Source organism: Stigmatopora nigra, chromosome 9 (genome assembly GCF_051989575.1).
Source record: "Stigmatopora nigra isolate UIUO_SnigA chromosome 9, RoL_Snig_1.1, whole genome shotgun sequence".
NCBI lineage: Eukaryota > Metazoa > Chordata > Actinopteri > Syngnathiformes > Syngnathidae > Stigmatopora > Stigmatopora nigra.
The window spans coordinates 14,669,071-14,692,786 of record NC_135516.1 but is presented as its reverse complement, the minus strand read 5'-3'; the positions used below and the strand labels follow the sequence as shown (position 1 = coordinate 14,692,786).

General features: G+C 40.1%; 2 protein-coding genes across 6 annotated transcripts; both read right to left on the bottom strand.

Annotated features, from left to right (window-relative positions):
- Positions 1-953: 953 nt before the first annotated feature.
- Positions 954-18,761, bottom strand: LOC144202161 (protein APCDD1). 3 transcript variants are annotated; one of them, XM_077725178.1, is made up of 7 exons: positions 18,628-18,761; positions 10,408-10,557; positions 7,040-7,417; positions 5,120-5,230; positions 3,963-4,488; positions 2,797-3,118; positions 954-2,228 (listed from the first exon to the last, which is right to left on the bottom strand). In XM_077725178.1, exons 3-7 carry the CDS (start codon positions 7,102-7,104, stop codon positions 1,777-1,779), a joined length of 1,476 nt encoding a protein of 491 aa, XP_077581304.1. In that variant the 5' UTR covers positions 7,105-7,417; positions 10,408-10,557; positions 18,628-18,761; the 3' UTR covers positions 954-1,776. The 3 variants fall into 3 exon arrangements, with proteins under 3 accessions (XP_077581304.1, XP_077581302.1, XP_077581303.1); XM_077725176.1 differs by lacking the exon at positions 7,040-7,417 and having other exon boundaries at positions 5,120-5,297; XM_077725177.1 differs by lacking the exons at positions 7,040-7,417; positions 10,408-10,557; positions 18,628-18,761 and adding an exon at positions 5,942-6,159 and having other exon boundaries at positions 5,120-5,297.
- Positions 18,762-18,960: 199 nt separating this feature from the next.
- LOC144201956 (zinc finger and BTB domain-containing protein 14-like) lies at positions 18,961-23,631 on the bottom strand. 3 transcript variants are annotated; one of them, XM_077724828.1, is made up of 2 exons: positions 23,483-23,631; positions 18,961-22,483 (listed from the first exon to the last, which is right to left on the bottom strand). In XM_077724828.1, exon 2 carries the CDS (start codon positions 22,462-22,464, stop codon positions 21,268-21,270), a length of 1,197 nt encoding a protein of 398 aa, XP_077580954.1. In that variant the 5' UTR covers positions 22,465-22,483; positions 23,483-23,631; the 3' UTR covers positions 18,961-21,267. The 3 variants fall into 3 exon arrangements, with proteins under 3 accessions (XP_077580954.1, XP_077580955.1, XP_077580953.1); XM_077724829.1 differs by lacking the exon at positions 23,483-23,631 and adding an exon at positions 23,129-23,433; XM_077724827.1 differs by lacking the exon at positions 23,483-23,631 and adding an exon at positions 22,732-23,099.
- Between the last annotated feature and the right edge of the window lie 85 nt (positions 23,632-23,716).

The window sequence follows — 23,716 nt, the reverse complement described above, 5'->3', positions numbered from 1 at the left end:
TTGAAGATACCGCAGATGCAGCACCAAGATCGTCCTCTGGGTGGCAGAACAATGTCGACGAAAGTGTGGGTAAGTTTTTTTTCTGACACGATACCTTTTTTGATAGAGTCAAGCACACAACAAACATTTAATTGAAAATCACTTTAATGTCAAATAGTGGTTAATGTCATCTAAACCACCTCATCTTCACCATTACAGTATTTTTGTTACCCTGCTGTCTTGATAACATGCATGTGTTACAGTAAGTGCAATTGGAGTTAAGTTGATGACTCAACATAAGAGTAGTATTGGGTAACAACATTGGGTCTGCAATGTTTCTATGTAAGCCACTTGTAAATGTGATGTATTATAATGGCAATAATGTGGTTTTCTTCTTTTTGACTTCAGGACAAAGCTCAAAATCCACCTTCCATTCAACGCTTGAAACATTTCTGCACAGGTTAGTTTTCTCCGGCTCAAATTGACAACAAATTGATTGCATTACATTCACTGTTCACATTATGACATCTTTTCCCTCTTATCTAAAAGGTTCTGCTGACATTAAATGAAGGGCAAATAGGACCCAGGGAAGAAAAAAACAACATTTAATGACACAGAATGACATTAGCTATGTTTAGAGAAGGTCAAATGAAGTCCATCTACAAAGATAAAACTTTAAACAAATCCTAATATAATACTCGTGGGCCAAAGTCAATGAAAAGTGCACTAAACTGGTAAACGTTGTGTTTAGCTAAAATATAAATGCTACTCCAAATCGCAGATTTCATGTCCCAGTGGGGTTTAAGGCATATAGTAGCCTGAAAACATGTCTGATATTTGTTAGTATTTGGATGAGAGAATGCCTGTGAATACCAAAGTGCTGTTAGCTCTTAAGCTAAGAAGGGGAATTAGCTCAAGTGCTACAATGCCAATTTAGCATGTTAGAAGCAGTGAGATCTCTAATAGACATAGACTGTAAGGGGCTCTATGGCCTAGTTAGTTAGTGTGTCATCTTTGCAGCCTCACAGCTCTGGCGTCTTGGGTTCAAATCCCGGTCGGTCCTGTGTGGAGTTTGTCCTGCGATCGGGTCCTGGCCACTGATTCCATAGTGGACATCTGGCCAATCACAGGGCAAACTCTACACAGAACAGACTGGGATTGGAACCCAAGACCCCAGGGCTGTGAAGATGCAAGGCTGACACATTCACTAACTACTTTACAATCTGTGTCTATTAGATATTCAACTATTTCTCACATGCTAAGCTAGCACTGTACCACTTGAGCTAATTCTCCTTGGTAACAAGAGCTTCCAGCACCAGGTATTCCCAGGCAGTCTACCATCCAGGTACTAATTAGACTCGAAATCAGACTTGTTTTCAGGATGGTATGCCGTAAGACCAACTACGACATGAGATCTTACATTTGGAATGGTACTTATCATTTTAGCAACATCAAACTTTGACCTATTTAGCTCACATTTTCATCGGATTTGGCCTGCAAATGATAAATCTATATATTTTTTTGTGACTGTACAGGACCCTCCATTCGACATACCAGAAAAAGAAACAGGGTGAAAGTAAGTATATATAACATCATATATATATACATGAATATCTCTCTTTGGGTGCCTCCACCTAAAGTGCAGTTTTTTATAGGGACATGTCTTTGGCTCCTGGCTCTTAAACTTCTTTTGGCCAGCAAAGGACCGAATCTTTTTCAGCCCAAACTTCACTACGGAGCCATTTTGGGGTTCAAAAATGACCCCCCTAAGGCCACAAGTCAGAGTTCCTTTCGGGCTCAAAGCGACCATGTTTGAAACAGGGCTGCCACCAGCAGCACCGTAACCACACCGGCTCCATAATGGCGTCTCTCGGCGCCATTGCGGATCCGGAACGGTGCGTCATCCCCGAGCGGGTCGCGTCCCGTCGCCTGGACCCCGGCGGAACATCGCACCAGGGGCAGCTGGTAGGACGTGGCCCTCTTGTTGGGGTGGTCCGGACTGGAGCCGTCGCTGGGGCGCTGGCCGTTGTAGAGCAGGTAACGTCCGTCGGCTTCGTCGCGCTCCATGCGGAACAGCTCGTATTCTGTGTGCGGCAGACGCACGCCCAGGGCCACGCAACCGGCGGTGGACGTCACGTCTTGCTCCACGCCAAGCTGCCACGAGCGCTCGGCGCCGCACTCGTTGCCGCTGAACACGTTGAGCAGCGAGGTGGTGGCCAGGTCCATGGGAGTCACCCTCATGTGGTTCACTGTGGGAAACAAGGACAAAGTCACTAGGTGAAATGGCAATTTCTAAATTAATCATTCTGTCATATATTCCAGATGCGAGTGGGCTTTTTGAATCGAGGAACCATAGCTCACGCCAGTTTTGCAAGGTAAGTAACAGAACTGGTAAGTTTTAGCCTTCCAATGTCATTGAATTACATTCTATTGACAAGATGATTACAGATCTAGATTCTACCTGCTAAAACCTTTAATTTGAGGTATAACTCGGTGGCCTTTGTAGATAATAGATTTTCAATGTCCAAAAATCTCCATGGGATTTTGTGAGATTATATGGGATTTTAAATAAGCTTGTTTTGGTTTTTTTTTGCCACCCTAATAAACCATACTGACAAAATAATAACAAATCTCATTTGCCTTCATTGTGACCTGTCATTTGAAATATTACTCAATATGCCACATTACTATTTAATTTTTGATCAAAATAATTGCAAATCCAGTTTGAGAGACATTACAAAATTTGAATATTTGTTCCTGTTTTCAATCTTTGGACATAAATCTGACTAAAAATAAATAAATAAATCCATATCTTACCTTTAAAGACGAATTCAGTTCCACCCATGACCCGCGTGGAGTGCAGGCCACGCGAGTAGCGTCCACGAGCGTAGATGGTGAAGGTAGGGTGCTTGCACACGGGGTCCGAGAAGTGGTAGTAGTAGCCCTCCCAAGTGTGGTTGTTGTCGTGGAAGAGGAAGTGACGGGTGAGGAAGAGCACCTCCGGGCGCACCTCGCAGCGCCGGCTGGCCCACTGACCGTAAAGGCCCACCGCCAGGTCGGCGCGCGGGGGTAAAATGGGCGGGTGGAACTCGTCCGAACGGTAGATGATCCGGCACACGATGCAGCCGTGGGCGTGGTTCTGGAATGACAGATTAGACGGAGTTAGACGGTTGTGTTTTGTTCTGAGTAGACTGTCCTTCTTTTCATTAAAAAAAAAACTATGTTCTGTCATGTTATTTCTATTGGTAAAAAGCAGAAAGGATTGACATTTTTTGACAGAACAAAGTGACCGTTTTAGTAAGACTGTGGCCAACATGTTTTGAAGTATTGAGTGAAGAAAAAAAAAAGTGGCTGTCAGACCACATCCAATCCCGTTTTTGGCAGGGCTTTGCTTTTCAAGGGGGATTTCCAACACAAGTTGAGAGGGAGATATTTTGAAGGCGGGGACACACAATTCCACACTTTGCCATGTTTGAAGATGGCCAATTTTAAAGTTAGAGAGCTTCAGGGAAGGATTTTAGCCAAGTGGAAGGTTTTTGCTCTCTAACAATGACACGGTGAGGTTAACGGAAAAATAAAATGAACAAAATGGCTTCCAAGTGGGGAAAACGGGGTTGATTGTCACACAGATTGGTTGTCCCACTTTGTCATATCACTTTGAGGTTAGAAGAACTGTAATTGTTAAGAAGAAAACTCAATTTACTCACTAAACATTGCGCTGAGAACAAGTGCTGAGTCTTAGTTGTCAAAAAATGTCATTATTTACATAAACATACATTTAACTTTTCTACCAAATTGTTGAAAATGGAGCAAAATGTCCAAACCAATAAAAGGAATGGCCAGCGATGAAAAGATATTCATGAAAAATGTAAAAATTGTGCCAACTAAAACTGCTCATTTGTGACAACCAACCCCGTTCTCCCCTAAAGCTAAATATTAACAAGGAATTCCTCCCAAAACTGATTACCACTAATGAAACTGACCTTAGCGTTTTGCAGTGGCGTCTGATAGCTGGTGGGCTTATAGTAGAGCCTCTGCTCGGGGTCCGTGTGGACGTCCCCCAGGAAGAGCTCCTCCACCAGGTGGTCCGGGTGGCGTTGCACGTATTGCTTCTCCAGGCGCAGCAGCTGGAGCTCGTGCATGGCAAAGTTGAGCTCCCTGGAGCAGTTATGTCCGCCCTCCTCGTTCCACAACTGGTAGGGGACCTCGGGCTCCCAGGGGCCCCTCACCGCCCCCCCGCAGCTCCGGTTCAGCCTCTGGCTCAGCTCCTCGGCCACGCCGGCCGCGTGGCAGGTGATCTGCACCCGGTGGAGGTGGTACTCGGCCTCCGTGCCGCCCCGGACGATCCAGGAGGCCTGGCGGGGACGCAGGCGTCCGCGAACCAGCAGCGTGTAGGCTGGCTTGGTGCAGTGGTTGTCCTGGTAGTAGAACTGATGCGCCCGGAACGTGTTGTTGCCGTAGAAGCGGTAGGAGCGGGTCAGGAACTCTGGTCCTGGTCTCACCTCGCAGCTGGGAAGAGGGGGAACAAAGGGGGTGTGGTCAGACATTTTCAGGGACTGGAGAAACGGCGGGGAGGCGTTCGTGACCGGTCGCTGGTCAAATGGTGACTGAGAGTTTACTGTTGAAAATTGCTCTCAAAATTATATTCATGAGAGAGAGTTTAATATCTAAGATAGAAGTTTAATATCTAAGAGAGACGTTTGATATCTAAGTATTGTTTAATTTCTAAGTACTGTTTAATTTCTAAGTACAGTTTAATTTCTAAGTACTGTTTAATTTCTAAGTACTGTTTAATTTCTAAGTACTGTTTAATTTCTAAGTACTGTTAAATATCTAAGTACTGTTGAAAAAAGTTGATATTTAGATATTAAACTCATGAATATAATTTTGAGAGCTGGTTTCAACAGTACTTAGATATTAAAAAAGTACTTAGATATTAAAAAGTACTTAGATATTAAAAAGTACTTAGATATTAAAAAGTACTTAGATATTAAAAAGTACTTAGATATTAAAAAGTAATTAGATATTAAAAAGTACTTAGATATTAAACTCGCTCTCATGAATATAATTTTGAGAGCTGGTTTCAATTGTAAACTTTTTGTCACCATTTGACCGGCGGCCAAAAGTCCGGAGGCGTTACCTGGTGGACACCCAGTGGCCCTCGACGTTTGGTGGCATTTGCACGGTGATGCGGGCCCCGTCGTGAAGGTGCTTCAACATGTGCTGGCACATGTGGGAGTCCTTGACAGAGCGCCCACGACCTTTCTCCAACGAGAGGTGACGCGACCGCTCCTCCACGGAAAAACATGATGACAAACCTTGGAGGAAAAAAACAAAATGAGACAATGCTTTGTGAGAGGTAAAATCTCCAGTCCGTCAGTTCATTTCCAATAAGAAAGTCTTTGTGTGTTTTCATGCTAGGTGGCTAGCTATGTGGGAGAATCGCTGACGCCAACGGGCCGACTTGGCTTTGAGTTGTTTCTTTGTAAAAAAAATGAAAGCGACCACAAGACTCCCACGGCTCAGCACGGGACGGGACGGCACGCCACGGCCGGGCCAGCTGGCTCCGACCGCCGCCGACTGGTGAGCTAACGTCAGCGCAGACGCTTGAATAACCCAGACAAAAGAACTGGAACAATTTCCACTTGGACAATTCCAAACATTTGACTCTGGGCTCGTTTTTAGGTGGAAAAATACACACAAGAATCCAAAAAGTCTACTTTTGACCATGCTAAAGGGCTAATGCTAACCATAGTCACAACAATAGTACTTTTGAATCGGAATTAAATGCAAATGTCTTTTTTTCCTCCTAAAATGACAGTGATTGAAAGCTAAAACGATCAATAATTATTTGTCAAATCAAATTATCACAAAAAATACCTTCTTGCAAAAAAGTTGACCCCTAAAATGATGCATTTATCAGCTTTTCTCCCCCCAAAACCAAAACAATTCTAATTTCAACCTTAATCTCATAAAACTGTAAAGTTTTCTGAAACTTTTGTCCTTCCAGATTCCTCCAAAATCCCATAACTATGTTGTCCATCTTTCTTGACCTCATAGGCACGGCGGCACTTATCGGTCCGCCATCAAAGCGGCGGAATTGTGGCGTTTGTCCCATCAAACGGATCTCATAAGAGTGATTGATGGCACCCCGGAAAACCAAAAGCTACAATTTCACATGTGCCTCCTCTTCCACATTAACAACTGGTCTCTCATTGGTCGCCAAAGTACGAACGGAAGACCCTGACTTCTTCACTTCAACCCCCCCCCCCTCCCCACAACAAAGTCTCCTTTTATCTTTAAGTGGAAAAAATCCCACAATGCCCCGCTGCTCACGTTCAGACGCCCCCGGCCGCGGACATTTTTGGAAAAAAATTCACTTCAAACATCCCACATCACTAACAACCCCCCACTCCCCCATCCCCTAGCAGCCCTCAACTAAATAAAGTTGCGCAACGCTGGCGTGCCAACAGGTGCTCGCTCGCTTCCTTCAAAAGAGCCGCAAAAGAGCCGCAAAAGAGCCAAAAAAGAGCCACAAAAGACCCACAAAATAATTATCATGACTTGCTACTACTACTGCCCAAAAAATGAATCCAAAAATTGTCGATAATTGCCTCTTTTGAATAACTAACATCAATTATTAGCTTCCACGGATGACTGGTCGCTGCCAGTCCTCTCCGTTCAAAGGGATTGGACGTCTTTCCATCAATGGCACTCAAACATAATCATTGACTATAAATAAGCTGCATCATTCTTTTTTTTGTCCCTGCAAATTAAAAACTGCTGCTTCAAACTAAAAAGCTGCTTTGCTGGGATGGTCTCCAGCACCCCCTTCTGAGGTACAAGAAAAAAGGCTTGTTTTAACTAACTTTGTTTCAGAAAAATATACTTAAACAACTATATTTAACTTAGAAAATGGAACCTAAAAGTCAACTTTTCATCACAAAAACATCATTTCTTTTAATACAACAAGAACTAGCGTAAAGTTAAATTCCTCCCTCTCCTATTGGATGATATTCCACTACTATTTCATGACTTAATCAATCAAGACGATCAGAAATAGTCCGGATTTGGACTAGTTTTACCTAAGCAGGAGGAAACGATGAGCAGTAAAACGGCTTTCATTGCACGTGTCGGTTAGAGTTCTAACTTTCAAAATACTTCTTCTTTTCCTTTCTTTCTGTTTCTTTCCAGCTTGGAAAAAAAGATGGAAAAAGTCACATGACGCTGGACGCAAGATCTCCTCCACCAGGTGGATGGACCTTCCTTCACAAAAAAAAATGCAAGGAGGAAGAAGAGGAAGAAGAAGATTCCCAAATTGCCCACTCCAAGCAACTCTTCCACTCTTTGGAGAGCAAGTGAGTAAAGTTTTTGTCGGTCTGGCTGGCTGCATTCCTTGTGGGTGTGGAAAGAAAAGCCCGGTGGGCGGGCGTTCTTTCTTTTAAAAAAAGAAAAAGAGCCATGTAGAATTGCTGAAGATGAATTGTCAGCGTATTCCAAATAGAACTTTTTCTTCGCATTTTGTCCATTTGGATTAAATTTGGGTCAGAATGCTCTCTAGGGAGAAAAAACAAGATGGCCGTTTCAAGACTGTTTTTCCTCTCGTGTTGGGAAAATTGTAGCCAAATTGTACACTGAAACTACCTTTGGGAAATTATTCATTCATTGTAATATGAATTTTAAAAAATAAAATAAAAACTATTAAAAAAATATATATATAAAAAAATTGACAAAAAATGGATTAAAAATTATGGAATAAATAATCTGAATGGCTATTTCTACATTAAATGCACATTTTCTAACATTGCGTTAAAAAATCATGAGGATAAAAAGACATGAAATTTGCAAGATTTGCTCCTTTCTTATTTCCCTTTTTCTTTTGTCCTTCCATTTCTATGAGAAACCAATTTTGAAGTATTTCCGATGTGCTAATCCTAATCTTCTCTTTCTCTTTTAATCCTTGCTGGACGGACGACTTTGACCAACTTCCAAATCCTCCTTTTTTTTCCCCAAAAAAAAGTGAGATGCGGGACAAACACCCTGATGAGATTTTGCAAGGAAGCCGGAAGGGCCATTCACTTCGGTGGGTCAGTGGGTGGGGGGGCCCAAAAGTGGGAGTCTTGTTCTTGTGTGGCGAATCCCCACAACCCCCCCCCCCCACCCCACCACCAAAACAGCTTGCATGCTCTCGCAGCATCACTGCCCCTTCTTTGTGCACCAAATGAGAAAAAAAACCCCCAGCTCAGCTCACGTCCAACACTCAAAAACTTAAAGTAACAACATCCCTTTACCTTTAATTGTAAACATTTCAATGCTATTAACATCCAATCCAAGTTCAAAACTGAATTTGACAGCCCTTCCTGTCCTCAAATAGCAACAATCATTCTCTCATCCATTTTTTTTAGCATAATGGTCCCCCTTTTTAAAAAAAAAAAAACTTTTGGATATTATGCAAGCGCTCTTACAAGTTGAAAGCAATTCTTGTGATAGTGAACGCCACTGTGCCACCGTGTCCTCACATTTGTTTGTTTTTCACTCCGTAGCCAATCACAACACTCGACATCACCAACATTTTTTTGGTTGATTTTTCTAACCAAGCACTTTTTTAACCATGTTTTCATCACCATTTTTCTTCCCTCAGACTATCAAGTCCAATCAATTCCATTCATTCTATTTCTCCGGACATTAAAAGCCTATTTTGAAGGCCCACGGGCCGCCCGTTTGACAACCAAGTTTAAGGAGCACTTGACCTCTGACGTGACCTCCAAAATTTTGTCTCTAGTTCTGGGACATGGGCTGAGTTCAACATGGCCGCCACATGCTGTCGCCAAATGAGATCCAGATAGGACGCGGGCGGCCACAGCCAAGAAATATTCGCTGCTTCGCACGTCAAAAAAGTGGGCGGAGCCAGTGGCAACCATGGGAAAAAGTGCGAGGAAGAAGAGGAGGAGGAGGAGGAAGAAAAGCTCCACAAAGAAAGTATAATTTATCTGCCGTCTTGTTGTTTGGAATCAATGAGAGTCAGACAAAATGTTGGAACAAAGACACCATGGGAAGATGACATGATTTATACTTGAATGTGACTTTAATGGAGCGAATGAAAGCAATGTTTGCTTTGAAACAGATGGCCATTTTTATTCATTAGCCACTTAGCATTCTTTGATGGCTTGGGGCATTTTTAATCACCACAAAAATATCCATCCAATAGTTTGATAGCGGTTATCTAGCACGATTCCCATCAAAACAAACCATGTTTTGGGGGTCTTTGATGATGCTAGCATGCGCCTCCAAAGCATCAAAGACGAGGCTAAGCTAACGTGGAATCATTTAGCGACGACTGCGTGTGAAGGAAACTGCAGATGACAATACGATCAAAGTGGGGCGGCCATTTTTCTTCTCTTTGAGTGGCTGTTTCTTCGCGATCAAGGGCGACATGTGACGTTGCAACTCCAAAAGAGGCCCGGCCGGGATTCTTGTGGCTTTTGCGGCCGCTTGGAAATCATTCCTCGCCATTGACAACAGTCGGCGACCCATCCCTCTGTCCTATCATATTTTGCTAGCCGTCAGAAATGGCTGAAATGTTCAAAACTGGGAGCATTAGTCAAAATAAGCTTTAGTATAAACTGAATAGTCCCTTAATGGAGGCTCTGGCTCCGCCCCCTTTGGTTCCACATAGCTTTCATCTGTTACTAATATAGCGAGCGGCCTTTTAACAGGTCTCCCTCCCATCGTCCGTCCAAACATGTCCCGGCAGGTACGCTGGCGCTTTTTTTCCCTTTTTTTTTCTCTTCTCTTTTTTTTTTTTTGGCTGGTTGACGGACATCTAAATTGCTCCTCGGTCCCATTTCAAAACATACCAGCACGCCCCCAAAACATTTGATCTTCTTTCTGCTCGTCTTGATGTTTGTGGCGTGTCTTCTCAATGACCCCCAAGTTCAAAAAAAAAAAACGTGTTCATTTTTGCTCCATCAACGAGGCCTTCAAAATCCTTTGTCAACTTTTTGACAATTTGTGTTCATAACTCTTGTATTCATTCAATTTTTTGGACAAAAATGGCTGTGTTTTAAGCATGTATATGTACATTTATTTATCTACTTATTCATGTATTCATTTATTAATAATGAGACAAAACTATCTCTAAGATAGGGGTTTCAAAATCAGTTTTTGAAATATTTTTTCGCCCAAAAAGTCAACTTGTACTTAAATGTCTTTGTCAAAAATAAATGAAAAAATGACCTGACCGAACAAGGTCCCCCTAGCGGACCACTCCTGGCCCACGAGCCACAGTTTTGACTAAACCAACAAGCTAATGTACTTGATCTTAAAGTCATCTCAGAAACGGCCATGTTTTCTTACAAAGTTTCCACTGACACACATGCATTAATGTGTGTTTTGTGTTTTGTGTGTGTGTGTGTGTGTGTGAAGTACCAGAATTTTTTTTCCCAGATTTTTTTCCCTCCTCCTCTTCTTCGTCTTGGTCGTCGTCGTCGTCTTTTGCGGGCTGTCAGGCGGCAGGCTTTGATGTGGCCTTGTGAGTGGTGCGACCGCAGGCGCAAGAGGAACCAGATGATCTTTGGGCTGGCGGAAAGAAGAAAAAAAAAAGAGAAGAAGAATGTCAGAAAGAGAGAAGCGGCGGGGATTAACGGGACAAACGTGTTTTACAAACAGGTAAACATTGAAAGTCGTGGCCTCGTTTTCTGAAATAGGAAACACATGCGTGACTTTGTGACATCAAGTCACAAACTTACACTAACTTTTTTAAAGGTTATCTCCAGTTTGACGCGGGAGGACGAAAATCGCACCAGACGACGTTGTCATGCCAAAACGAAAAAGATTTGGCGTTATTGAAGACTCCAAAACAGCAAATGATTTCAACTCATTGGCTGAAAGACATCCAAACAATTTGAAAAGCAAAGCAAAGTAGTAAATACTTTTTTTTATTGCCATTTGTACATTTTCTTTTAAATTTCATACTTTTGGGTTATTTGTACATTTTTTAATTTGCATTACTTTTAGTCATTTGTACATTTTTTTATTTAATGTCATTTGTACATTTTTTTAATTTATTGTCATTTTTACATTTTTATTTTTTACTATTTTTGGTCATTTATACATTATTTCATTGTCATTTGTATATGTATATATATATTTTTAAAAATTTGCATATATATATATATATTTACATTTGTACATAGACACGCTAATGCTAATACGCGCTAACACATTCCCTACTTGCAATGTCTTGAACTACATTTCCCAGAATGCTTTGGAAGAGCGACGCTTGTCTGCATATATATTCCTTCTCACTGTACACCCCCCCCCTCTTCTTAGCCACCGCAGAATGTTGAAATGTTTTTTTTCTATACACCAAAATGAAAAAAAGTGAAGCGTTATTTTGGTATGGCTGGCGACGACGGCGGCGGCGTGTTTTATTGCCGTCCAGCTAATTACAGCCGCCGTACACAATAACGACGGCAACAATTGAACGAACGGTGGTGACAGTAAACAACATCTATTTCAAACGTCTTCCTTTCATGTCCACATTTAGAAAAAGGTCCCAGTCATAAAAATAAAAAGATGAGCGTCCCCACTTAAGTGCTGGTGCAGAAATATTCGCTGACAAGTTGACCGCTACTATTCCTTCCCAACCTCGTATTACTTGTTAAGCACGACCTTGAAGGGACCACGCATTTGTACATTTGCCTAAGAACGTTCATCCTTTGAGCTAATGAGGCTATTAAAGTCCCAACATCACCCATTTTACTCAAATTTAACAAGTCGTCAAAAAGTAGACTCCCATAGTCCATCACAATTGGAATTGTAGGAAAAATACCGTATTGTACTGTGTCCACTCTTATTTGTTTTTCGTGTTTTACAGCCTCTCCATCTTTGACATTTTAATATTTCTTAATACATTCCTTTACTTACTTGACTTTGTACTTTATACTTTTGACTTGAATGATGAGTGATGAGTATGTTAATACTTTAGTCCTTTTTTAACGTTTATGTTTCATATGTACTGTTAACGGATGCACTTTTTTATATGTTATCGTATTTTGTTCTGACCCCGCCCATCTGTCAAATTTTTAAAGTCCCATTTTTTGTTTCATTTTATCTGAAAGAAATGTAGCGATGTAACATGTTAAAACATAAGCACACACACATGCTCTACCAAGCAGAACACAGGCACAGGAAGACGATGTGCTTTGTGGGATTAAAGCACCCCCGCGCACACACACACACACACACACACACACACATGCACGCACGCGGGGGCGAGGGGTCCGCGGCTTCTCAGTGGTGTCATTGTTAGTGACAAGGATCCGTGAAGCTTCCCGTCTGTGATCGGCGTTGTCGTGGCGACAAGCCGCCCGCCTCCGTCAAAGGGGATGAGCTTTGATCCAGAGGACGGACGGACGGACGGACGGAAGACGGACGGACGGACGGAAGGACGGACGGACGGAAGGACGGACGGACGGAAGGACGGACAGACGGAAGGACGGACGGACGGGAAGGCCAAAGAGGAATCCTTCAATTGGCAAAAGCTAGCCAAAGACCACATCAAATGGAGCGCTGGCACGACGCTGCGGTCCGTTTTGGAAAAGTCCTCAAGCCACACTTTGAGTCCACTTCCACCAGTCGGCTCTTTATTGGACGACATTGGAGTGTGCGCGCAAAAAATGGGACCAAAAGAGGAATGCGTCCTGCGTTGTAACGTGCTCAGTAATGTTCATTCATTGGTTATGCTTAGCCTTAAAAGGTTTGTCTGCTCGGTATTGGAACATGGTTGACTTTTTTTGATTGAATGTATTGATTTTGTTGGTTTATTTATTCTTTACAAAACAAGTCTTACTATTCATGACCATTTTTTTAAAGAAAAAAAGCTTAACTATACATGGTGTTTTTTAAGAAATAAAATCCTTACGATCTGTGGTGTTTTTTTCGGGTTCGGGTTAAGATTAGGGTGTGTTTAAATACAAAATGGTTAGGGTTTAGGGTTAGGGTGTGTTTAAATACAAAATGGTTAGGGTTTAGGGTTCGGGTTAGGGAAGACGTAAGGCTTTTTTTTTTGTAAAAAATGACATAGTATGGTAAGGCTTTAAAAAAAAACAACCGTTATGGGTTGTGTTAAAAAAAAAAAAGACAATATATTAAGGATTTTTTGTAAAAACGACATAGTATAGTAAGGCTTTTTTCTTCAAAAAAACGACATAGTATAGTAAGGCTTTTTTCTTCAAAAAACGACATAGTATAGTAAGGCTTTTTTCTTCAAAAAACGACATAGTATAGTAAGGCTTTTTTCTTTAAAAACGACATAGTATAGTAAGGCTTTTTTCTTCAAAAAAACGACATAGTATAGTAAGGCTTTTTTCTTCAAAAAACGACATAGTATAGTAAGGCTTTTTTCTTCAGAAAAACGACATAGTATAGTAAGGCTTTTTTCTTCAAAAAACGACATAGTATAGTAAGGCTTTTTTCTTCAAAAAAACGACATAGTATAGTAAGGCTTTTTTCTTCAAAAAAACGACATAGTATAGTAAGGCTTTTTTCTTCAAAAAACGACATAGTATAGTAAGGCTTTTTTCTTCAAAAAAACGACATAGTATAGTAAGGCTTTTTTCTTCAAAAAACGACATAGTATAGTAAGGCTTTTTTCTTCAAAAAAACGACATAGTATAGTAAGGCTTTTTTCTTCTAAAAACGACATAGTATAGTAAGGCTTTTTTCTTCAAAAAACGACAGTATAGTAAGGCTTTTTTCTTGAAAAAACGACATAGTATAGTAAGGCTTTTTTCTTCAAAAAACGACATAGTATAGTAAGGCTTTTTTCTTGAAAAAACGACATAGTATAGTAAGGCTTTTTTCTTCAAAAAACGACATAGTATAGTAAGGCTTTTTTCTTCAAAAAACGACATAGTATAGTAAGGCTTTTTTCTTTAAAAACGACATAGTATAGTAAGGCTTTTTTCTTCAAAAAAACGACATAGTATAGTAAGGCTTTTTTCTTCAAAAAACGACATAGTATAGTAAGGCTTTTTTCTTCAGAAAAACGACATAGTATAGTAAGGCTTTTTTCTTCAAAAAACGACATAGTATAGTAAGGCTTTTTTCTTTAAAAACGACATAGTATAGTAAGGCTTTTTTCTTCAAAAAAACGACATAGTATAGTAAGGCTTTTTTCTTCAAAAAACGACATAGTATAGTAAGGCTTTTTTCTTCAAAAAACGACATAGTATAGTAAGGCTTTTTTCTTCTAAAAACGACATAGTATAGTAAGGCTTTTTTCTTCAAAAAACGACATAGTATAGTAAGGCTTTTTTCTTGAAAAAACGACATAGTATAGTAAGGCTTTTTTCTTCAAAAAAACGACATAGTATAGTAAGGCTTTTTTCTTAAAAAAAAACGACATAGTATAGTAAGGCTTTTTTCTTCAAAAAAACGACATAGTATAGTAAGGCTTTTTTCTTCTAAAAACGACATAGTATAGTAAGGCTTTTTTCTTCAAAAAACGACATAGTATAGTAAGGCTTTTTTCTTCAAAAAAACGACAGTATAGTAAGGCTTTTTCCTTCAAAAAACGACATAGTATAGTAAGGCTTTTTTCTTCAAAAAAACAACATAGTATAGTAAGGCTTTTTTCTTCAAAAAAACGACATAGTATAGTAAGGCTTTTTTCTTCAAAAAACGACATAGTATAGTAAGGCTTTTTTCTTCAAAAAAACGACATAGTATAGTAAGGCTTTTTTCTTCAAAAAACGACATAGTATAGTAAGGCTTTTTTCTTCAAAAAAACGACATAGTATAGTAAGGCTTTTTTCTTCAAAAAACGACATAGTATAGTAAGGCTTTTTTCTTTAAAAAAACGACATAGTATAGTAAGGCTTTTTTCTTCAAAAAACGACATAGTATAGTAAGGCTTTTTTCTTTAAAAACGACATAGTATAGTAAGGCTTTTTTCTTCAAAAAAACGACATAGTATAGTAAGGCTTTTTTCTTCAAAAAACGACATAGTATAGTAAGGCTTTTTTCTTCAAAAAAACGACATAGTATAGTAAGGCTTTTTTCTTCAAAAAACGACATAGTATAGTAAGGCTTTTTTCTTCAAAAAAACGACATAGTATAGTAAGGCTTTTTTCTTCAAAAAACGACATAGTATAGTAAGGCTTTTTTCTTTAAAAAAAACGACATAGTATAGTAAGGCTTTTTTCTTCAAAAAACGACATAGTATAGTAAGGCTTTTTTCTTTAAAAACGACATAGTATAGTAAGGCTTTTTTCTTCAAAAAAACGACATAGTATAGTAAGGCTTTTTTCTTCAAAAAACGACATAGTATAGTAAGGCTTTTTTCTTCAAAAAAACGACATAGTATAGTAAGGCTTTTTTCTTCAAAAAACGACATAGTATAGTAAGGCTTTTTTCTTCAAAAAAACGACATAGTATAGTAAGGCTTTTTTTCTTCTAAAAACGACATAGTATAGTAAGGCTTTTTTTCTTCAAAAAAACGACATAGTATAGTAAGGCTTTTTTCTTCAAAAAAACGACATAGTATAGTAAGGCTTTTTTCTTCTAAAAACGACATAGTATAGTAAGGCTTTTTTCTTCAAAAAACGACATAGTATAGTAAGGCTTTTTTCTTGAAAAAACGACATAGTATAGTAAGGCTTTTTTCTTCAAAAAAACGACATAGTATATATAAAAGCCTTACTATACTATGTCGTTTTTTGAAGAAAAAAGCCTTACTATACTATGTCGTTTTTTGAAGAAAAAAGCCTTACTATACTTTGTCGTTTTTTTGAAGAAAAAAGCCTTACTATACTATGTCGTTTCTTAAAGAAAAAAGCCTTACTATACAATGTCGTTTTTTGAAGAAAAAAGCCTTACTATACTATGTCGTTTTTTTGAAGAAAAAAGCCTTACTATACTATGTCGTTTTTTTGAAGAAAAAAGCCTTACTATACTATGTCATTTTTTGAAGAAAAAAGCCTTACTATACTATGTCGTTTTTTGAAGAAAAAAGCCTTACTATACTATGTCGTTTTTTGAAGAAAAAAGCCTTACTATACTATGTCGTTTTTTTTAAGAAAAAAGCCTTACTATACTATGTCGTTTTTTCAAGAAAAAAGCCTTACTATACTATGTCGTTTTTTGAAGAAAAAAGCCTTACTATACTATGTCGTTTTTAGAAGTAAAAAAGCCTTACTATACTATGTCGTTTTTTTGAAGAAAAAAGCCTTACTATACTATGTCGTTTTTTGAAGAAAAAAGCCTTACTATACTATGTCGTTTTTTTGAAGAAAAAAGCCTTACTATACTATGTCGTTTTTTGAAGAAAAAAGCCTTACTATACTATGTCGTTTTTTTGAAGAAAAAAGCCTTACTATACTATGTCGTTTTTTGAAGAAAAAAGCCTTACTATACTATGTCGTTTTTAAAGAAAAAAGCCTTACTATACTATGTCGTTTTTTGAAGAAAAAAGCCTTACTATACTATGTCGTTTTTTGAAGAAAAAAGCCTTACTATACTATGTCGTTTTTTCAAGAAAAAAGCCTTACTATACTATGTCGTTTTTTGAAGAAAAAAGCCTTACTGTACTATGTCGTTTTTAGAAGAAAAAAGCCTTACTATACTATGTCGTTTTTTTGAAGAAAAAAGCCTTACTATACTATGTCGTTTTTTGAAGAAAAAAGCCTTACTATACTATGTCGTTTTTTTGAAGAAAAAAGCCTTACTATACTATGTCGTTTTTTCAAGAAAAAAGCCTTACTATACTATGTCGTTTTTTGAAGAAAAAAGCCTTACTATACTATGTCGTTTTTTTGAAGAAAAAAGCCTTACTATACTATGTCGTTTTTTGAAGAAAAAAGCCTTACTATACTATGTCGTTTTTAGAAGTAAAAAGCCTTACTATACTATGTCGTTTTTTTGAAGAAAAAAGCCTTACTATACTATGTCGTTTTTTGAAGAAAAAAGCCTTACTATACTATGTCGTTTTTTTGAAGAAAAAAGCCTTACTATACTATGTCGTTTTTTGAAGAAAAAAGCCTTACTATACTATGTCGTTTTTTTGAAGAAAAAAGCCTTACTATACTATGTCGTTTTTTGAAGAAAAAAGCCTTACGATACTATGTCGTTTTTTTGAAGAAAAAAGCCTTACGATACTATGTCGTTTTTTGAAGAAAAAAGCCTTACTATACTATGTCGTTTTTTTGAAGAAAAAAGCCTTACTATACTATGTCGTTTTTTGAAGAAAAAAGCCTTACTATACTATGTCGTTTTTTGACGAAAAAAGCCTTACTATACTATGTCGTTTTTTTGAAGAAAAAAGCCTTACTATACTATGTCGTAAAACGACATAGTATAGTAAGGCTTTTGTTCCTTTAAAAAGCCCTGTTTTTTTGTGCTAGCGGGATTCAAACTGAGTCCTTAAGTCCGTCTTTTCAATTATGATCTGTTTTTTTGTCGGAAAGCAATGCAGGGTTAAAAGTTTTTTTTGGCGTATACGTTTGTACATATAGAAGTATCCCTGTTCGTATATTTATGCATGTATGTGAAAGATGAATGTCATTAAAGTTGAGTGTGTTTTTTAATTAGATGCTGTTCTTTTCTGGGAAGTCTGTGGCGGTACTGGGTGGAGCCTCCGTGGAGCCTCCGTGGAGACAGGAGGCTTGCGGTCGGGCCCAGGGAACCACGCCGCCGAACCACGCCGCCCGGCCCCCGTAATGGAAACCGTGTGTGAGTGGATGCGCACACGCAAACCAATGGGATGAGAGGGCGCGCATCCTCGCCGTTTGGTCGCAAAGAGGGGAAAAAACTGACGACAAAACACAAAAGATGCACGCAAATACACTCACAAAGCATTCAAATCACGCATATATACATTGCTTCACATTCAAAAACAATTTACACAATGATGAGAGCACGCAATCTATAAAGTGTGTTGATAACTACACTACATTTTTTTGGTTAAAAACAAACAATGTGAAACTGTGCACTAATCTCTATAATGCAATACCATAATTAATAATGGAATTTTATATGTCAACCCAAAACAGAAAGACAAAAGATCACAAAACTGACATGAATGTGTTCAAGCCCCGCCCCCCTCAGCATCTGTTCATTCAATACCGCCCCTCACAATTCCAATTGATTGGACATCTATGTCATTAATGGCATCTCACGAATTCAATGCAAAACAGTGGAAATAATGTTATATATAGAAAATCAATTATTGGATGAAAATCTCAAAATACACTGACAATTACAGGAAGTGACTGTCAAAAGTGCCTATCAATTTTAGCCAATCAATTCCAAGCATCTTTAATTACCACCTGTCCCGACACCCTGACAATCATCACAATTATCTGTTCTCAAATCTATCATTGTGCATTAATGTATAACTGACATCGCGACATGTAAAAAAACAAAACAATGTTTCCTTCAATTAGTAGCGTTCTTTCCCTTTAAAAGCCACACGCAGGTGGCCAGACCACGCTAACAGGCACCCAACTACGCATGCGCAAAGGACCATCACCCTCACGCATGTCTCATTAACGGACACTCACGCACCCCAACGTGCTCGTAAACAATCAAACAAGCACGAAAGCACGCTCTAATTCAGCATGTGTGCGTGTGGGGGAATATCCTTACCTTGGATCACGAAATGGAGATTTCCTGGCCGAAATAGAGCCATCATCGCTCTTACAATCCGGCTCCAATCGCCTCTTCCGTTCACAATTGCCGATAATAGGAAGTGTAACAGATGCGGTAGTCAACAAACTGAGTCGGAAGTTTCACCTTGTCGTTTTCCTCGTTGTCAGTCGAAGAGCTCCCCCTAGCGTCGCTTGACATCCACACCATTCCTCGTTCACTGCCAATGTGCGTGACGGTTACCACGCCACCGAGCACGAGGTCGTCCTCGTGAGACGAAAGCCATGTCGGAAGTCCTAACAAAATAAAAGAGGGAATTCTGAGGAGTGAAAAAAAACACAGAGCTAGCTTTTATTTTGAAATGGACAGCAATTATAAGATCATATTCACGAGCCAGTGGTCTTTTGTTGTTGTTGTTATTTCTCTTCCAAATAAAAACAAATGACAAGTAAATCTTTAGATGAGTGTTGCAGTAGTTCATTAAATATACAAAAATATACTCGTATCACGTGGGTTGAGTTTCACTTGTGAGTTATAGAAAATCATTAGATGGTAGTAAAGCTTTGGTGAATCGTGATTTTTTTTCTGTTTCTCCCTGATTTTTTTACACAGGAAATAAAAACTAAAAATAGCATGAGCCTACATTAAGGAGTATTAAGGCCACACTTAAAGAAATCCATACCATAATATGACTTTCTTTTCCACTCAAAAATGAATCATCTTTTTTTTTTTACACCTAAAATTTTTCTATGAGAATACATTGAAATTCTTTTCACAATGTTATAATTCTAAATTTCCTCAGCTGGATTGACATAATACAAGAATAAAATGATTTATAAAACATTTCAAATGACATCACACATTTTTTAGATTAAAATCACAACCATATTCTCACAGAAACCCGATTTTTCTATTTCGTGTGGCCTTAAACGCTCCAAAAAATGAAAAAAAATGTGCTTTTAACAACAAAAAACAAAGCCGTAATCACATACAGAAAAAAACGGTGTTTTATTGTCAAAGCGTCGGAGCGGAACAACGCTATTTTTATATTTATATATAATAAGTATGTGCATATTTTTTGTCATCAAGTCTAAATTGTGCCACAAGCTAATCATGGTAAGTAAGCTACATTATTTACAAAAAAAAGTCCATCACTGAGCGTTGTTGACATGTTACTGTATGACAGTAAATGAGTCGACGGGATCCCGACGCTTTGGTAATATCGCCGTGTGACAAACGCAGCAATAGGTCGCCGATTTTTTTTTTGTACAGTGCGACCAATCAGGACTAACTAAAACACCTCAATTTTAGGAAAAAAAAACACCCACATGTATACACGCAATGAACGTTAAAGGAGACATATTATGAAGACAACTCAAATGGCTAACGCTTTGAATGCTACTAGCTAGCTTGATTTTTCATTTTTTGAATAATAATATAAAATAATCGGACATCTGTGGTCATCATCATCAAAAACAAAAGCCTAATTGTCATTACACACAGAAATAATAATTAATCGCTGACTGACTTTGCCTGCAGTTTTTGATTGAGCCAGTTGGGGGCGAGAAGAGCCGTTAGCCTGTTCGTGTGCTGTAGAATGCTCATATTTTATTTTTTAATCTTAGAGCAGGAGTTGGGAACCTTTTTTTGAGAGAGCCATAAACAATTCATATTTTCAATTCATATTCATTGAGAGCCATTCTCAGAATTTACTAGAAGTAAATATACATGAAAACGCAAAATTGTTAGCCTGATGCTAATAAATGGGATGCATGTAGAAAGGTTTCATTAAAAACTGGAAGATTTTAGCTCACAGTTTAGCAAGAGAGCCATAAGCAACCATTCAAAGAGCCAAATGTGGCTCCCGAGCCATAGGTTCCTTACCCCTGTCTTAAGAGTCCGGTAGTAAGAGTTGATTTTAATTTAATAAATATATATTTGCATGGCTAGGCTTCACCCAGTGGTTTGAAATCTAAAAAATAAACTGTTTAAAAAACTTGTTTATTTTATCTAACAATGTGACCAAACCTGTCCTGGCAAACTAAATGGCATTTTTTTTGTTTTGTTCAAACTGTATTTCAAGACTGCATTCTATTGCAATTTAAGTTTTGTTAATATAATATAATAACGCAACCAATATTTTAATATTCCTGCTCATTTGAACAGGATTTAAAAATAACATTTACCAATAGCTAGATGCTAGCTTTCCATTAGCCAGAAATGTTGACTAAAAAAGCATTTAAAATTAATTACTACACAAAAAAAGTAAAATCATGATTGGTGCTCATTTTGTTTTTCAGACTTCAACAATCCACCTGTCTCTCTTTTTTTTTAAATCATGTAAAGCTAGTAAAAATGGAAATATGCAAGGTTTTGCATTTTTTAGTCAATGAAAACAACAGGTGGTTTAAGTGGCAAAAAAATATGTCTCCTTTAAGCTCCACTTGGTCGTATTTCCAGAACGCCAAACAAAGAAAAGTAAATAACGAAACGCCGGACGCTTACATTGTGAGGAGAAGGAAAAAAAAAAAGACTAAACGTGACTTTTACATACAAGTGGAAAGAAAAAGATGGCCGAAGAATAAACCGAGTAGTCATTTTGAGGCCTTTTTTCCTCTTTCCTCCCGTCCGGCCAGGGTCTCAGCAGTCGGCGTGCGAGTGCGCTGCCGCGGCGGCCGCCGCCTCCAGCTTCCAGTCCCGCTGGTCGTCGGCGGCGTGCTGCGAGGCGGCGGGCGACAGCGACATCTGGCGTCGCGGGTTGCCGCTATGCATGGTGTTCCAGTGGCGCTTGAGGTCCGAGGCCTTGATGAAGGCCTTGTCGCAGGATCCACAGTTGAAGGGTCGCTCGCCGCGATGCTGCCGCTCGTGGTCCTTCAGATGCGACTTGTGCTTAAAGGCCTTCTCGCACAACTGGCATGCAAATGGCCGCTCGTTGCTATGCACGCGCTCGTGCCGCTTCAGGTCGGGCCCGCGGATGAAGGCCTTGCCGCACACCACGCATCGATGCGGTTTGAATCCCGAGTGGATCTTCAAATGCTCCTTCAGGTGAGCGGCGGTAGTGAAGGCCTTGGGGCAGTGCTCGCATCCGTACGGCCGGTTGGCGGTTAGAAGACGCTCTTTCTTGGCGCTGTGCTCAAGCGGCTTCGGTCCGGCGCCGGCTAGCGAGCCGTGGTCGCGGTGGCCGTACAGTAGGTACTCCAGCTTCATGTCGCCGGACGAGGACGAGCCCCAGCCGTGGGAGTGCGCGTGCGGGTCCTTGGCGAGTCCGGCGTTATAGCCGTGGGGTTGGGGGACGTGCGAGCCGCCGGCGCCGCCCCCTCCACCGCCACCCATGCCGTCCATGGCCGTGTCGTAGAAGCTGTTCTTGCGCACCTCCTCCATAGCCAGCTCCTTGAGGATGGCGTCCTGCGCCCGTAGGCCGTGGTCGCCAGGCGGCGCCTGGTTCTCCCGCGTCTTCATGTTGGTGAGCTCGCGCTTCTGCGAGCAGAGGTTGTCTAGAAAGTTGATGCCCAGGATCTGTCCCGACGACATCATCATGTTGATGTCCTTCTTGCGTACGGCCAGACGCGCCGTGTACATGTAGTTGAGCACCTCCTCGAAGATATCCGAACGGATGAAGTCCAGCTCTACGATGGAGTTGTCCTCGTCGCTCTGCTTCTTGAACAGCTTCTTGAAGTAGTTGCTGCAGGCCGCCAAGACGCAGCGGTGAGCCCGGAACTCGATATTCTCCACCACCACCACCACGTCGCAGTGCTCACCTTCCATGCGCTGCTGGTTGAGCATCTTCAGGAAGGTCGCCTTGTGGTCGTAGTCGATGTAGCGCAACAATTCAGACATGGTGTGGAGTGGGAGCAATCTGGAAAAACGAAGGAGGGGGCAGAGCACAGTCAACTCGTGCCAAAACGGCCCGCTCACAGAGACTTTCAAAATAAAATTCGAAATTGCACAACTAATTCATACAAAAATAATGATAAATTGTAATTTCATGGTTATATTTGTGATTTTCTATTAAAAACATCTATACTTAATTATTTCAATTAGGAAACAGGATTCTGACAATTACGGGGCTTCAACACTTCGACATGATTGACTGTCAAAAAATACCTGTTGATTAATTTGCTCATCAATTAATCGTGGCAGGCCTAATTAACACTGCACGCACGCCTGGGTTTTAAACCACTATCTCCCACGGCGTCGAATCTATAAAGCTCAAGTCAGCCCCTCCTAGTTAAAACTGGCTGGACGCCTATCGACGTCGATATCGTACAACGTCAAAAACATCGAGTCATTTTTTTTTCCTAACGCAAACACCCTAAGGTGAATTTCTCCAGAATTTCCGCATCTCCGGCTGTTTTGCTAGTCATCGCCACGACGACCAAAAATCATACCCGATACTTTTCTTGTTTACCTTCCTTTACTCTTTGTCCGAAATACAGTACTTAAAATTCCCTTATCTCGATTCTCGGAAGAACACGAAACCCAACCTACCTTCCACACTCACATAAACAAACGCGCTAAATATTCCGAGCAGAGTGAATAAAACAGCAACCAAATTCGACGGCGAGGAGCGTCAAACGCCGACAAAATGTAGTCGTATTTTAATTTCGTGGCGCGTTCACGGCCTTGGTGGTGCGTTCAAGGCTCGCGTGACAAGCCGAAGAGAGAGAATATTTCACATTTCACTGCGCCCAGCCATTTTGACCGAGCTCAAGCTCCACTGGCATGTTGTTCGCAGAGGAAGGAGGGGGGGTGGGGGCGCCAAACGAGCGCGGAAACACGGCGGAGAAGCTACCCGACAACGATACAATTTCCCCCCCACCAAATAACTCGAAGGTGAAACGAAAAATGTTCCTACCAGAAGCCCGAATGCGTTTCCCCGCGTTGTCACGCAATGCTAGTCGACGACGAATCCAAACTGGCTGCTGCTGTCGTTTTTCCTCTTCCTCCTCTTTCTTGTTGTGACTGCCGCGCTGCGCAGGAAATGCCGCATTACTCTGTCGCCACCTAGCGAACTGGAGACGACACTACAGTCAAAGATCGTCTATAAAAGTATAAAGACTCACTAGTATACACTTTTAACTGGGAGAAC